Genomic DNA, 16,171 nt, shown 5'->3' with positions numbered 1-16,171 from the left:
CTTGTGTTGGTGCCATAGCCTTCAGTCGGTGCAGACATCGCTGATGATCAGATAACCCATCATTGATTCTTATCAATTTTCCACTGTCCAACAGAGTAAAAAGCACAGTTTACAACATTTCCGCACAATGCACGTGTTTGTAAACAGCACCACTGTCAGTCACCAGTAGCCCAGGAGACATTTAGTCTTCGGACACTGCTGTCATCGCGCACAAGCCAGTCCTTGAAATCTGGGAACTGCAGCCATTCAATGCTAAAACTACAGTTGCCTGGCATCTCTAATGCTTTTTTTTCACGCACCAATTCACTCTCAATGACTACAGCATAAGCTCTTACTGCCAAACCCAAAAATGGCGATCTTAGCCCCCTCTGGTGGAGAAAAGGAAGTCGTGGAAAACTATGACTGTGTACATACCACTGGCAGCCGCTTTAGGTGCATGCCTGTTACCAGTTGATTCACAAATTCTTACCACTGAATAACTTTCTTCACGTGACACAAACAAAATCAAGTACCCTTCAAGAACCTCCATATAATGGTCAAATTCAAGCACTTTCCACTCCCTGAATTACAAAAATAAAATTCAAGTACTTTCAAGGTTTTCAAGGGCTCGTGCGAAGCCTGTAATGCTCACTGAATCCTAACTGTCTTTCAGCATGTTCTTCAGTCACAAGTGCACATGACAAAGTGGTACTTATATTTATTGAATTTTGGTCACAACAGCCTATGCATGATGGCCCTAAGGAGGACCATCTAACTGTTGAGCATAACCACTGATGTACATTTAGTGATGTACATGTACATAGTAATAGGTACACATTCATCAAACATTTACAACAATTAAGCTCACCTTTCCTGATTCAGGTGGTCCAATAATAGTATGCATTTTTCCCTGTAACAGAAATACAGTCAGGTTATGATCAGAATAACAGTCCATGGACTGATGATCCTGATGTGTTGATGTCATATTTATAATTATAGATCATTTATGTAAAAGATATAAGTCAAAGCTGAGAAATAGCTTTTGGGTCTTGAACAAAGTTACTGAGTGAATCAACTAACATGTGATCTAAAGTCACAGTCAGCTAACTAACAGTGTGTTCTAAAGTCACAGTCAGCTAACTAACAGTGTGTTCTAAAGTCACAGTCAGCTCAATGAAGCCCCTGAGTAACAGTGTGTTCAAAAGTCACAGTCAGCTAACTAACAGTGTTCTAAAGTCACAGTTAGCTAACAGCATTCTAAAGTCACAGTCAGCTAACTATCAGTGTGTTCTAAAGTCACAGTCAACTCAATGAAGCCCCTAAGTAACAGAGTGTTCAAACGTCACAGTCAGCTAACTAACAGTGTTCTAAAGTCACAGTCAGCTAACAGTACTCTAAAGCCACAGTCAGCTAACTAACAGTGTTCTAAAGTCACAGTCAGCTAACAGTACTCTAAAGTCACAGTCAGCTTATTAACAGTGTGTTCTAAAACCAAAGTCAGAAAACTAACACTGTGTTCTGAAGTCACAGTCAGCTCAATAAAGCCCCTAAGTAACAGCGTGTTCTAAAGTCACGATCAGCTGAATGATTTTTTTTTTTTTTTTTGGATTGGTGTTTCACGCTGTACTCAAGAATATTTCACTTATACAACGGCAGCCAGCATTATGGTGGGCGGAAACCGGGCAGAGCCCGGGGGAAACCCACGGCCATCCACAGGTTGCTGACAGACCTTCCCACATACGGCCGGAGAAGAAGCTAGCATGAGCTGGACTTAAACTCACAGCGACCACATTGGTGAGAGACTCCTGGAACATTACGCTGCGCTAGCACGCTAACCAACTGAGCCCCGGAGGCCCCCAATCGGCTGAATGAAGCTGCTAACCAACAGTGCAGTCTAAAGTCACAGTCAGCTCAATGAAGCTGCTAGCAAACAGTATGCTCTAAAGCCAATGAGCAGCTAACTTTTTCTTATGCTTGCACTAGACTGAGGTACATCTTCCTCATTTCAATCCTTTGTCATATTTCAAACTAAAATCCAGAGCAGATCGATCAGTGCCACATGTGATTTATTAGCTTACTTATAATTTACTGATTTATTTGATTGGTGTTTTACGCCGCACTCAAGAATGTTGCACTTATTCGATGGCGGCCAGCATTATAGCGGGCGGAAACCGGGCAGAGCCCGTGGGAAACCCACAACCATCTGCAGGTTGCTGGCAAACCTTCTCAGTTACAGCCGGAGAGGAAGCCAGCATGAGCTGGACTTGAACTCACAGCGACCGCATTGGTGAGAGGCTCCTGGGTTATTACTCTGCTCTAGCGCGCTAACCAACTGAACCACGAAGGCCCCTATAACTTCTAAAATGTATTGTTCAATAAAGTGGTTTTGTATTCCAGCCCCTTACCTTTTCTAAGCTAAGCTGGACATCAGAGACAACCACACAACTTTCTGTACCCTGAAAATAAAACATGTTAGAAACCATTTTTAAGAAATTCTAAAAGCAGATTCATATTCAATATTTATGTGTACAGTATATTTATTTTAACACTTTAATACATCATTATTACATGATTACACTTATATCATTATTTGTATATTTCTTTGATTGGTGATTTGATTGATACACTTGCACTGTATTCATACATCTTTACACTTATATAATTATTACATGTCTACACTTGCACTGTATTCACACATCTTTACACTTATATAATTATTACATGTCTACACCTGCACTGTATTCACACATCTTTACACTTACACAATTATTACATGTCTACACTTGCACTGTATTTGCACATCTTTACACTTTTATAATTATTACATGTCTACACTTGCATTGTATTCACACATCTTTACACTTATATATGACATGTCTACACTTGCACTGTATTCGCACATCTTTACACTTACACAATTATTACGTCTACACTTGCATTACATTCGCACATCTTTACACTTAAACAATTATTACATGTCTACACTTGCACTGTATTCGCACATCTTTACACTTACACAATTATTACATCTACACTTGCATTACATTCCCACATCTTTACACTTACATAATTATTACACTTTCACTACAACTGTCACACTGATCAAAAAGAAGCCTGGAAATGAAACATCTGTATTTTGCTAAGTATGACATAACTGTACCTACACAAACATAGATGAGGGGTAAAGCAGGGGGAGTTGATAATAATTTTAACATGATACTGTCCAGTCATAAGCCATACATACTAATCCCCTGTAGAGAAGTGCTTCCAGTACCTTGTCAATGAGTCCTGTGTAATCCTCGATCCTTACTGCCAGTTGTTCTGAGCAGGAGGATAAGCCAATGCCAAGGGTATGAAAACCTCTCTCCTCCAGCAGTAACATTTTCTGAAGGTCAAAGTAAGGACATCTAGCAGATGTGCATATAACACAAACAGTGCCACAAGTGATCCAATGCATACATGTACACATTAGCTCTGAACACTACATCTCATACATGTACACATTAGCTCTGAACACTACATCTAATACATATACACATTAGCTCTGAACACTACATCTAATACATATACACATTAACTCTGAACACTACATGTACATCTCATACATGTACACATTAGCTCTGAACACTACATGTACATCTCATACATATACACATTAGCTCTGAACACTACATGTACATCTCATACATGTACACATTAGCTCTGAACACTACATGTACATCTCATACATGTACACATTAGCTCTTAACACTACATGTACATCTCATACATGTACACATTAGCTCTTAACATTACATCTCATACATGTACGTACAGTCACCCTTAACTCGCGCAATTTGATCATCTCAATATTTTCTGATTTCAGGTTTGAAAACAAGTGTATTCATAAAATTAAAGGTATTGGTTTGGACAAACCAAAAAAAAATTAATATATTTTTTCAATGTTGCATTTTATTTGGACATGTTTACACAGAGATTGGAGAACTCACAACAATAACTATCTTCCTTGAGAACAAAATGTATGGAATAGTTGATACAAAATTGAACAATTAATACAAAACCAAACATCACACTGACAAATGGAAGTTGATTTGACTTCAAACCATGCCAATGGAAAGAATTGCCAACTTGTATTATAACAAAGTGATGAACTCAATTACCTGGATTTTTCTAAGAGTTCGGTGTGCTTGTTTCCCATACATGACACCAGAGGGCAGCAATATGCTGACACTCACACGTAGCGTCTCGTACAGTGCCATGGTGGTGAAGACCTGCTTGGCTGAAGGAATACCATGCAGAATAAGATATAGGCAGAATGTCAGAAATGTGACCACCTTCCCTGCTGTCAGTGTCACAGCCGTGTTCAGACCAAGCAGGCACGACAACTTCTTCAGTGTCTTAAACTCTCGTCTGAAAACACAACAAAATCCCAGATACAACATAAATATTATATATTGCATTTATTTGCAATCATTGATAGTTTTATGTCACCTTCTCTATGACAGCCGTGAGTTGCTGTAAGGGACACAACTCTCCAGGAACACATGCTTTATATTCACTTTCAACCTTTACATTCCATCATATTACAACATTGCTTCCTCTATGAGGATACAACATGTTAGTACATCTGCCTCACCGACTTTACACCTCATGAGGTTAGTACATCTGCCTCAACACATTTACACCTCATGAGGTTAGTACATCTGCCTCAACACATTTACACCTCGTGAGTGGTACATCTGCCTCAACATATTTACACCTCATGAGGTTACCACATCTGCCTCAACATATTTACACTTCATGAGGTTAGAGCATCTGCCTCACCAAAGCAGCACTTCACAAGGATAGTACAGCTATCTCAACATACCTGACCAAATGAGGCTGACACATCTACCTCATCATATTTGCACATCATTTCACACACCTGCAAGTCAAAAGACAGGATATCCCACCCAGTCACATCAGAGACAAAGCCCAGCCATATTAATGACACCACATGACACCCCACCGAGTCACATCAGGCATTAAGCCCAGCCATAATGATGACACCACATGACACCCCACCCAGTCACATCAGGAACAAAGCCCAGCCATATTTATGACACCATATGACACCCCACCCAGTCACATCAGACACAAAACCCAGCCATATTGATGACACCACATGACACTCCACCCAGTCACATCAGACACAAAACCCAGCCATATTGATGAAACCACATGACACCCCACCCAGTCACATCAGGCACAAAGCCCAGCCATATTTATGACACCATATGACACCCCACCCAGTCACATCAGACACAAAACCCAGCCATATTGATGACACCACATGACACCCCACCCAGTCACATCAGGCACCAGTTTCAGTGACATGAAAGCCATGCTTTACCCCCAAAAGAACACCGAAAATACAAAATGCAAGTAGATGGACCTTGTAAACAGAAATGGCGATAAGGTCAATCTCATGGAAAGATCTGCCGGACAGGAAGTTTTATCACCATGATGACTGACATACTGTTTAGTTGCTGTGGAGTTACCTTCTCTTGGACAGTAGCAGCCTTTCTGAGAAGGACTCCATACAGGCCATCTTCACCTCCCGGATACTTCGAAGCACCATGTGAAATAACTGTAACCTCTCCCCGGTCTGACACTCAGACTTATGTCTGTAGAATAAAAAACACACTCAAAACATGAAAATACTGAATTAAATGTACATGGGTAAACTTTCGCCCCCAAAAAACAAACTAACATAGCTCATTACAAATGGTTAGATTCATCAATCGTGTAAATTACATATTAAATATTAGAACAATTTCAGAAAACAGCTGTCTAGAGCTACAGGGTAACTGGAGCATGTCGGGTGCTGTGATGTGGAAGAGGAGACACACACTGCTACCTATTAAGGCAAATTATCTAGCACAAAATCTGCTTCCATGTATTTACACTCTCAATCATGAGAAATGCTACAAAGACATACCTTAATGATTTAGAAAATCTGCCCATGCATAATTGTAGTGGAACGAGGAGAAGCATTACACCAATCCCTGACAGGCTTACTGGACCGATTTTTAACCAATCCCAGAGGAGGTAACAAACAACAACCAATTGGATTGGACCAATCACAACATACATGGCAGGAAGCACCACCTAGTGACAAGAGGAAGAAATGTTATGTTTGCTTACTCATGGCATCAAGTCACCATTTCCAAAATATCAAAACCCGGGCAAATGACAAGGAAAATATAAAAAAGGCCAAAATGTAGGAATAAGCATATCCATGAAAGTAGAGTTGATTAAACAAAACACTAAATCTGTTTAACTGGATATACATTAAACAATTTCTTACAGTGACAAAATCTTTATTAAACACAAAAGCAATATCATCTAAAGCTAATACTGTACTTACTAATAAAACCATTGTAAAATGTACCATACAACTGACAACCTCAGAGTTCCAAAAATTGTTTGATGGCTTAAGTGTTCTCCTTCCGTATATATATATGTAGTTCAAATGATATTTCCACCATGGAATTCAACTCACCGCTGGATATATATCAACTTCTCTGCCTACTGTGTTGAGTAAATTTTCTGTAAGACTTGGAGTTAAGCTAAAATATGGTAGCCGTATTAACTGAAACAGACAGGCGAAAATTACACTTGAGTACTGATTGCATGTTAAATAAAATGAGCACCACAATATGTACCACCACATACATGCTTCATACTGAAAACTCCCATACATAGGGCTCACAGCTGTCAATCAAACTTACCAGTGTAGGAAACTTTACTAGACTAACGCACATACAAAATTTTAAATAACTTAACTAATTGGAGATTACACGGTAGGAAATGCAGATACTTATAAAACATGTAGACATGTGTTTTCTTCAAATCAGCACCCTCCATCCACTGGCTGAGCTGCTGTAGACAAACCACACTGACCCAAGTGTGAATGGTAATGACACTTTCTTTTCTATATATAAGTGACAGCCTAGGAGACTTACTTTTCTATATATACAACAGATAGCCTACAATGTAGAATATTTTTTTCATACATAAGTGGTAGCCTAGGACAATTACTTTTCTATTTACAAGTGATAGCCTAGGATGCTTACTTTTCCATACATAAGTGATAGCCTAGGACACTTTTCTATTTATAAGTGACAGCCTAGGACACTTACTTTTCCATACATAAGTGATAGCCTAGGACACTTTTCTATTTACAAGTGATAGCCTAGGACACTTACTTTTTCATACATAAGTGATAGCCTAGGACAATTACTTTTCTATTTACAAGTGATAGCCTAGGACACTTACTTTTCCATACATAAGTGATAGCCTAGGACACTTTTGTATTTTTAAGTGATAGCCTAGGACACTTACTTTTCCATATATAAGTGATAGCCTAGGACACTTTTCTATTTACAAGTGATAGCCCATGACACTTTTCTATTTATATATGACAGCCTTGGACATTTACTTGTCTCTTTATAAGTGATAGCCTTGGGCAATTTCCATATTTAAGTGATAGCCTAGAACACTTACTTTTCTATATAGAAGTGATAACCCATGACCCTTGCTTTTCCATATATAAGTGATACCCTACAACAGTTACTTTTCTATACATAAGTGATAGCCTAGGACACTTTTCTATTTATAAGTGATAGCCTAGGACAAATACTTTTCCATATATAAGTGATAGCCTCCGACACTTATTTTTCTATATGTATATGACAGCCCAGGACACTTACTTTTGTACATATAGGTGCTAGCCTAGGACACTTATTTTTCATATATGAGTAATAGCCTAGGACATTTATTTTTTATATATGGGCGATAGCATATGACATTTACTTTCTATATATAAGTGATAGCCTAGGGCACTTACCTTTCTATATATAAGTGATGGCCTAGGACACTTACCTTTCTATATATAAGCTCATGCTGGCTTCCTCTCCGGCCATACGTGGGAAGGTCTGCCAGCAACCTGGGGATGGTCTTGGGTTTTCCCTGGGCTCTGCTTGGTTTCCTTCCACCATAACGCTAGCCATCATCGTATAAGTGAAATATTCTGGAGTCCGACGTAAAACACCAACCACATAAATAAAATAAATATGTATAAGTGATAGCCTAGGACATTTATTTTCTGAATATGAGTGATAGCCTAGGACACTTACTTTCTATATATGAGTGACAGTCTAGGGCACCTATTTTCCATATATAAGTGACAGCCCAGGACACTAATTTTCGATACGTAAGTGATAGCATACGACACTTACCTTTCTATACATAAGTGATAGCCTAGAACACTTACCTTTCTATATATAAGTGACAGCCTAGGACACTTATTTTCTATATATAAGTGACAGCCTAGGACACTTATTTTCTATACATAAATGATAGCCTAAGATACTTACCTTTCTATATATAAGTGATGTCAGTGCTACTTTCATCTTGTAGCCATAATGAAAATACTGATGGTCCAAGAATATGTTGGCAAGGTAACAGAGACCCAATCCTGCTGCATAAATGTAAGCATCCATAAGAGAATTCCCTGAAGGGCTGACTTCAAACACCCCGATGAGCTCTCCCATCAGGACGGCTTGACCCACACGGGCACACTCCTGCAAACATCACACAAGACAGTAAGAGCTTTGACACACCTGGCTAAATGACTACCTGTCCTACCCAGACACACTCCTGTCAACAACACAAAACACAGCAAGAGGGGTGACACACCTAGGCTAAATAACTACCTGTCCCACCCAGACACACTCCTGTCAACAACACAAAACACATCAAGAGGGGTGACACACCTGGCTAAATGACTACCTGTCCCAGCCAGACATACTCCCGTCAACAAGACAAAACAAAGGAATAGTGGTGACACTCCTGGTTAACTGACTACCTGTCCCATACAAACACACTCCTGTAAACAAGACACAACACAGGAAAAGCTGTGACCCACCTGGCAAAATGGCGACCTGTCCCAGCAAGACATACTCCTGTCAACAACACACAACACAGCATGAGCCGTGACACACCTGCCTAAATGACTATCTGTCCTACCCATACACATTCCTGTCAACAACACACAACACAGGAAGAGCTGTGACCCACCTGGCAAAATGACGACCTGCGCCACCCAGACGTACTCTCGTTAACAACACACAACACAGCATGATCCGTGACACACCTGCCTAAATGACTATCTGTCCTACCCAGACACACTCCTGTCAACAACACACTACAAATCAAGAGGGGTGACACACCTGGCTAAATGACTACCTGTCCCACCCAGACACACTCCTGTCAACAACACAAAACACAGCAAGAGTGGTGATACGCCTGGCTAAATGACTACCTGTCCCACCCAGACACACTCATGTAAACAACACACAACACAGCAAGAGTGGTGACACATTGGCTAAATGACTACCTGTCCCACCCAAACATAAGCATGTCAACATCACACAACACAGCAAGAGTGGTGACACATTGGCTAAATGACTACCTGTCCCACCCAAGCACAAGCATGTCAACATCACACAACACAGCAAGAGTGGTGACACATTGGCTAAATGACTACCTGTCCCACCCAAGCACAAGCATGTCAACAACCCACAACACTTCAAGAGGGGTGACACACCTGGCTAAATGACTACCTGTCCTACCCAGACACACACGTCAAAAACACACAACACAGGAAGAGATGTGACACATCTGCCTAAATGACTACCTGTCCCATCCAGACACACACATGTCAACAACACACAACACAGGAAGAGCTGTGACACACCTGCCTAAATGACTATCTGTCCTACCCAGACACACTCCTGTCAACAACACACAACACATCAAGAGGGGTGACACACCTGGCTAAATAACTACCTGTCCCAGCCAGACATACTCCTGTCAACAACACACAACACAGCAAGAGCGGTGACACATCTGGTTAAATGACTACCTGTCCCACCAAAACACATGCATGTCAACAACACACAACACAGGAAGAGTGGGGACACATCTGCCTAAATGACTACCTGTCCCACCCAGACACACACATGCCAACAACACACAACACAGGAAGAGCTGTGACACATCAACCTAAATGACTACCAGTCCCATCCAGACACACACATGTCAACAACACACAACACAGGAAGAGCTGTGACACATCTGCCTAAATGACTACCTGTCCAATCCAGACACTCCTGTCAACAACACAGGAAGAGCTATGACACATCTGCCTAAATGACTACATGTCCCATCCAGACACACACATGTCAACAACACACAACACAGGAAGAGCTGTGACACACCTGCCTAAATGACTACCAGTCCCATCCAGACACACCCCTGTCAACAACACACAACACAGGAAGAGCTGTGACACATCTGCCTAAATGACTACCAGTCCCATCCAGACACACACATGTCAACAACACAGGAAGAGCTGTAACACATCTGCCTAAATGACTACCTGTCCCATCCAGACACACTCCTGTCAACAACACACAACACAGGAAGAGCTGTGACACATCTGCCTAAATGACTACCTGTCCCATCCAGACACACTCCTGTCAACAACACACAACACAGGAAGAGCTGTGACACATCTGCCTAAATGACTACCTGTCCTCCAGACACACTCCTGTCAACAACACACAACACAGGAAGAGCTGTGACACATCTGCCTAAATGACTACCTGTCCCATCCAGACACACTCCTGTCAACAACACACAACACAGGAAGAGTTGTGACATATCTGCCCTAAATGACTACCTGTCCCATCCAGACACACACATGTCAACAATACACAACACAGGAAGAGCTGTGACACATCTGGCTAAATGACTACCTGTCCCAGCCAAACATACTCCTGTCAACAACAATAAGAATTGTAACACTCCAGGTTAAATTGTCCACAGTGCAAAAGTTTCTTCAACGTTATGACAGATTAGAACATTCAAATTGTCCATGAAAGTTTCTTCAATGTTATGATAGATTGGAACATTCAAATTGCCCACAAATGTTTCTTCAATGTTATGACAGATTGGAACATTCAAATTGTCCATGAAAGTTTCTTCAATGTTATGATAGATTGGAACATTCAAATTGCCCACAAAAGTTTCTTCAACGTTATGATAGATTGGAACATTCAAATTGTCCATGAAAGTTTCTTCAATGTTATGATAGATTGGAACATTCAAATCATCCACAAAAGTTTCTTCAGTGTTATGATAGATTGGAACATTCAAGCTGTCCAGCACAGCATACGTTTCTTCAATGTTATGATAGACTGGAACATTCAAATTGCTCACAAAAGTTTCTTCAATGTTATGATAGATTGGAACATTCAAATTGGCCACAAAAGTTTCTTCAATGTTATGATAGATTGGAACATTCAAATTGTCCACGAAAGCTTCTTCAATGTTATGATAGATTGGAACATTCAAATTGGCCACAAATGTTTCTTCAACCTTATGACAGATTGGAATATTCAAATTGTCCATGAAAGTTTCTTCAATGTGATGATAGATTGGAACATTCAAATTGCCCACGAAAGTTTCTTCAACGTTATGACAGGTTGGAACATTCAAATTGTCCATGAAAGTTTCTTCAATGTTATGATAAATTGGAACATTCAAATCGTCCACAAAAGTTTCTTCAGTGTTATGATAGATTGGAACATTCAAACTGTCCAGCACAGCATAAGTTTCTTCAATGTTATGATAGACTGGAACATTCAAATTGCTCACAAAAGTTTCTTCAATGTTATGATAGATTGGAACATTCAAATTGTCCACGAAAGTTTCTTCAATGTTATGATAGATTGGAACATTCAAATTGCCCACGAAAGTTTCTTCAACGTTATGACAGGTTGGAACATTCAAATTGTCCATGAAAGTTTCTTCAATGTTATGATAAATTGGAACATTCAAATCGTCCACAAAAGTTTTCTTCAGTGTTATGATAGACTGGAACATTCAAACTGTCCAGCACAGCATAAGTTTCTTCAATGTTATGATAGACTGGAACATTCAAATTGCTCACAAAAGTTTCTTCAATGTTATGATAGATTGGAACATTCAAATTGTCCACGAAAGTTTCTTCAATGTTATGATAGATTGGAACATTCAAATTGTCCACAAAAGTTTCCTCAATGTTATGATAGATAGGAACATTCAAATTGTCCATCACAGCATAAGTTTCTTCAAGCAGTGTAAAGTGTACAATCAAGTATGTGTGTTTCATGAAAACATGAATACTTCTGTTTTTCAGAAAAATCTTCCTTACATGTATCTATGCCTTAAATTAGCATCTGTAAGAGTCTACAGGTAGTTCAATCACCTTGGCTTTCCACTGACGATGATCAGAGGAAATCCTAGAATACTGTCAGATAAAGAAAGAAAGACAACTCCTAGAACAATGTCACATAAAAAAACAAAAGTGAGCCCTTTGCACCTCTAGGATTTGGACAAACATTCACACCAGGTTGCTGAAGCCATGTTATTTGACCAGTTCAGCTTACCTCCCAGTTCTGCCCAGGTGTGAATCTCTTTGCACAAAGTTGAGGATCACTTTTAACATGCACATGTGCAACACAAGTAAGGATCACTTGGCACATGTACAGATGGAACAAAACTAAGGATCACTGATAACATGCAACAACGCTGATGATCACTTATATATGTAAATCTGCAACAAAGCTGATGATCACTTACATATGTACAACAAAGGTGTGGAGAATTTGTACATGTGTAACAAAGCTGAGAATCATTTAGAGCATGTGTAGACAAAATGATGTAACAAAAACGAGCAGATTAAGAACATGTGCAATAAAGGTGAGGATCACCTCGAATATGTACATATGGAACAAAATTGAGGATCACAAATACTGTATATTAGCAACAAAGCTGATGATCACTTATATATGCACATGTGCAACAATGGTGAGGACATTTACTGCATGTGCGACAAAGGTGAGGATCACTTTGTAAATATTCATGTGTAACAAAGTTGGAGATCACTTAGAATGTGTAACAAAGCTGTAAATCATTTAGTGCATGTATAACAAAGTTTGGAGGATCACTCAGTACATGTAAATGTGTACAAAGCTGGGGATCATTTAGTACATGTGTAACAAAACTGAGGATCAGTTAGTAGAAGTGCAAAAACCAAGGATATATATAAGTGTACACATGCCAGATCAGGATCTTCAGTAATACAAGTGTACCAAAGGTTAGGACCTCTTATCTTCAGTAAGAGAAGTGTATCAATGGTTAGAATCTCATATCTTCTGTAAGATAAGTGTATCAATGGTTAGGATTTCTTATCTTCTGTAAGATAAGTGTATCAATGGTTAGGATCTCTTATCTTCTGTAAGATAAGTGTACCAAAGTTAGGATCTCTTATCTTCAGTAAGATAAGTGTATCAGTGGTTAGGATTTCTTATCTTCTGTAAGATAAGTGTATCAATGGTTAGGATCTCTTATCTTCTGTAAGATAAGTGTATCAATAGTTAGGATCTCTTATCTTCTGTAAGATAAGTGTATCAATAGTTAGGATCTCTTATCTTCTGTAAGATAAGTGTATCAATGGTTAGGATTTCTTATCTTCTGTCAGATAAGTGTACAAAGGTTAGGATCTCTTGTCTTCTGTCAGATAAGTGTACCAAAGGTTAGGATCTCTTATCTTCTGTCAGATAAGTGTACCAAAGGTTTAGGATCTCTTATCTTCAGTAAGATAAGTGTATCAATGGTAAGGATCTCTTATCTTCAGTAAGATAAGTGTATCAATGGTTAGGATCTCTTATCTTCTGTAAGATAAGTGTATCAATAGTTAGGATCTCTTATCTTCTGTAAGATAAGTGTATCAATAGTTAGGATCTCTTATCTTCAGTAAGATAAGTGTATCAATGGTTAGGATTTCTTATCTTCTGTAAGATAAGTGTATCAATGGTTAGGATCTCTTATCTTCTGTCAGATAAGTGTACCAAAGGCTAGGATCTCTTATCTTCTGTCAGATAAGTGTACCAAAGGTTAGGATCTCTTATCTTAAGTAAGATAAGTGTATCAATGGTAAGGATCTCTTATCTTCAGTAAGATAAGTGTATCAATGGTTAGGATCTCTTATTCTTCAGTAAGATAAGTGTACCACAAGTTAGGATCTCTTATCTTCAGTAAGACAAGCGTACCACAAGTTAGGATCTCTTATCTTCAGTAAGACAAGTGTACAAAGGTTAGGATCTCTATCTTCAGTAAGATAAGTGTACCACAAGTTAGGATCTCTTATCTTATCTTATTGATAAGTGTATCAATGGTTAGGATCTCTTATCTTATCTTATTGATAAGTGTATCAATGGTTACGGCCTCTCATCTTCAGTAAGACAAGTATACCACAAGTTAGGATCTCTTATCTTCAGTAAGACAAGCGTACCACAAGTTAGGATCTCTTATCTTCAGTAAGATAAGTGTAATCAATGGTTAGGATTTCTTATCTTCTGTAAGATAAGTGTATCAATGGTTAGGATCTCTTATCTTCTGTCAGATAAGTGTACCAAAGGTTAGGATCTCTTATCTTCTGTCAGATAAGTGTACCAAAGGTTAGGATCTCTTATCTTAAGTAAGATAAGTGTATCAATGGTAAGGATCTCTTATCTTCAGTAAGATAAGTGTATCAATGGTTAGGATCTCTTATCTTATCTTATTGATAAGTGTATCAATGGTTAGGATCTCTTATCTTATCTTATTGATAAGTGTATCAATGGTTACGGCCTCTCATCTTCAGTAAGACAAGTATACCACAAGTTAGGATCTCTTATCTTCAGTAAGACAAGCGTACCACAAGTTAGGATCTCTTATCTTCAGTAAGACAAGTGTACCAAAGGTTAGGATCTCTTATCTTCAGTAAGATAAGTGTACCACAAGTTAGGATCTCTTATCTTCAGTAAGACAAGTGTACCAAAGGTTAGGATCTCTTATCTTCAGTAAGATAAGTGTACCACAAGTTAGGATCTCTTATCTTCAGTAAGATAAGTGTACCAAATGTTACGATCTCTTATCTTCAGTCTGATAACTGCATCAAAGCTTAGCATATTTTACCTTCAATAATATAACTGTTCTGGTGAGATATGTTATTTTAATGTCAACTAAGCCCCAAGCTTATGGTGAGGATGGTGACAGCGAATGTCAGTATATCCCACTGAGAGAAAGCGTAAGGATATCCCACTTGGAATAAGTAAAACATAGCTAGGGTGAGTACATGTATGCCATGCATCCAATAACAACTTACAACAAAGACAGCATATTTACCTCCAGTAAGATAAGTAGAGCAAAGGTGATGATTTGTTGCCAGTAGCACCGAAAGACTGCTGCCAACAGACTGGGCCTTCCTCCAGTCTTCCAACAATACAGCTCCTTCTCCCATTCCCTGAAAAATAAGACACATTTCAATTTATTTATTAATTTATTTGATTGGTGTTTTATGCCGTACTCAAGAATATTTCACTTATACGACGGCGGCCAGCATTATGGTGGGTGGAAACCGGGCATAGCCCGGGGGAAACCCACGACCATCCGCAGGTTGCTGGCAGACCTTCCCACGTATGGCCGGAGAGGAAGCCAGCATGAGCTGGACTTGAACTCACAGCGACCGCATTGGTGAGAGACTCCTGGGTCATTACGCTGCGCTAGTGCTTTAACCGACTGAGCCAAGGAGGCCCCCACATTTCAATTAAGCAGCCCAAAAAAACATGTTGTACTTGTATATTCACACTAGAGCAGCCTTAGTAATAAAATGCTTGTTCTCTTTCTCACCTGGATTATTCCTTAATAACTGACTTTTACATGTATGTAATAGGGACACAAGCAACACTTCCTGAATAGATGTACATGCATGCAATAGGGACATAAGCAACACTTCCTGAATAGATGTACATGTATGTAATAGGGACATAAGCAACACTTCCTGAATAGATGTACATGTATGTAATAGGGACATAAGCAACACTTCCTGAATAGATGTACATGCATGCAATAGGGACATAAGCAACACTTCCTGAATAGATGTACATGTATGTAATAAGGGCATAAGCAACACTTCCTGAATAGATGTACATGTATGTAATAAGGACATAAGCAACACTTCCTGAATAGATGTACATGTAAGTAATAGGGACATAAG

At 39.2% G+C, this 16,171-nt stretch overlaps 1 protein-coding gene across 1 annotated transcript in view; it reads right to left on the bottom strand.

The window, feature by feature from the left end:
* The window catches only part of LOC135473766 (ATP-binding cassette sub-family C member 4-like), a 144,871-nt gene that overhangs the window by 30,069 nt on the left and 98,631 nt on the right, over positions 1 to 16,171 (bottom strand). Inside the window, exons 11-19 of the mRNA XM_064753653.1 lie at positions 15,301 to 15,418; positions 8,400 to 8,606; positions 6,524 to 6,613; positions 5,960 to 6,129; positions 5,520 to 5,645; positions 4,140 to 4,389; positions 3,254 to 3,364; positions 2,385 to 2,435; positions 848 to 889 (exon numbers count right to left, since the gene is read on the bottom strand). Coding sequence (XP_064609723.1) covers positions 848 to 889; positions 2,385 to 2,435; positions 3,254 to 3,364; positions 4,140 to 4,389; positions 5,520 to 5,645; positions 5,960 to 6,129; positions 6,524 to 6,613; positions 8,400 to 8,606; positions 15,301 to 15,418 — 1,165 coding nt within the window. The remainder of the gene's footprint in view (positions 1 to 847; positions 890 to 2,384; positions 2,436 to 3,253; positions 3,365 to 4,139; positions 4,390 to 5,519; positions 5,646 to 5,959; positions 6,130 to 6,523; positions 6,614 to 8,399; positions 8,607 to 15,300; positions 15,419 to 16,171) is intronic.

This window comes from Liolophura sinensis, chromosome 8 (genome assembly GCF_032854445.1).
Source record: "Liolophura sinensis isolate JHLJ2023 chromosome 8, CUHK_Ljap_v2, whole genome shotgun sequence".
Lineage (NCBI taxonomy): Eukaryota > Metazoa > Mollusca > Polyplacophora > Chitonida > Chitonidae > Liolophura > Liolophura sinensis.
The sequence above is the reverse complement of the archived record's forward strand: the minus strand, read 5'-3'. Positions and strand labels throughout refer to the sequence as shown.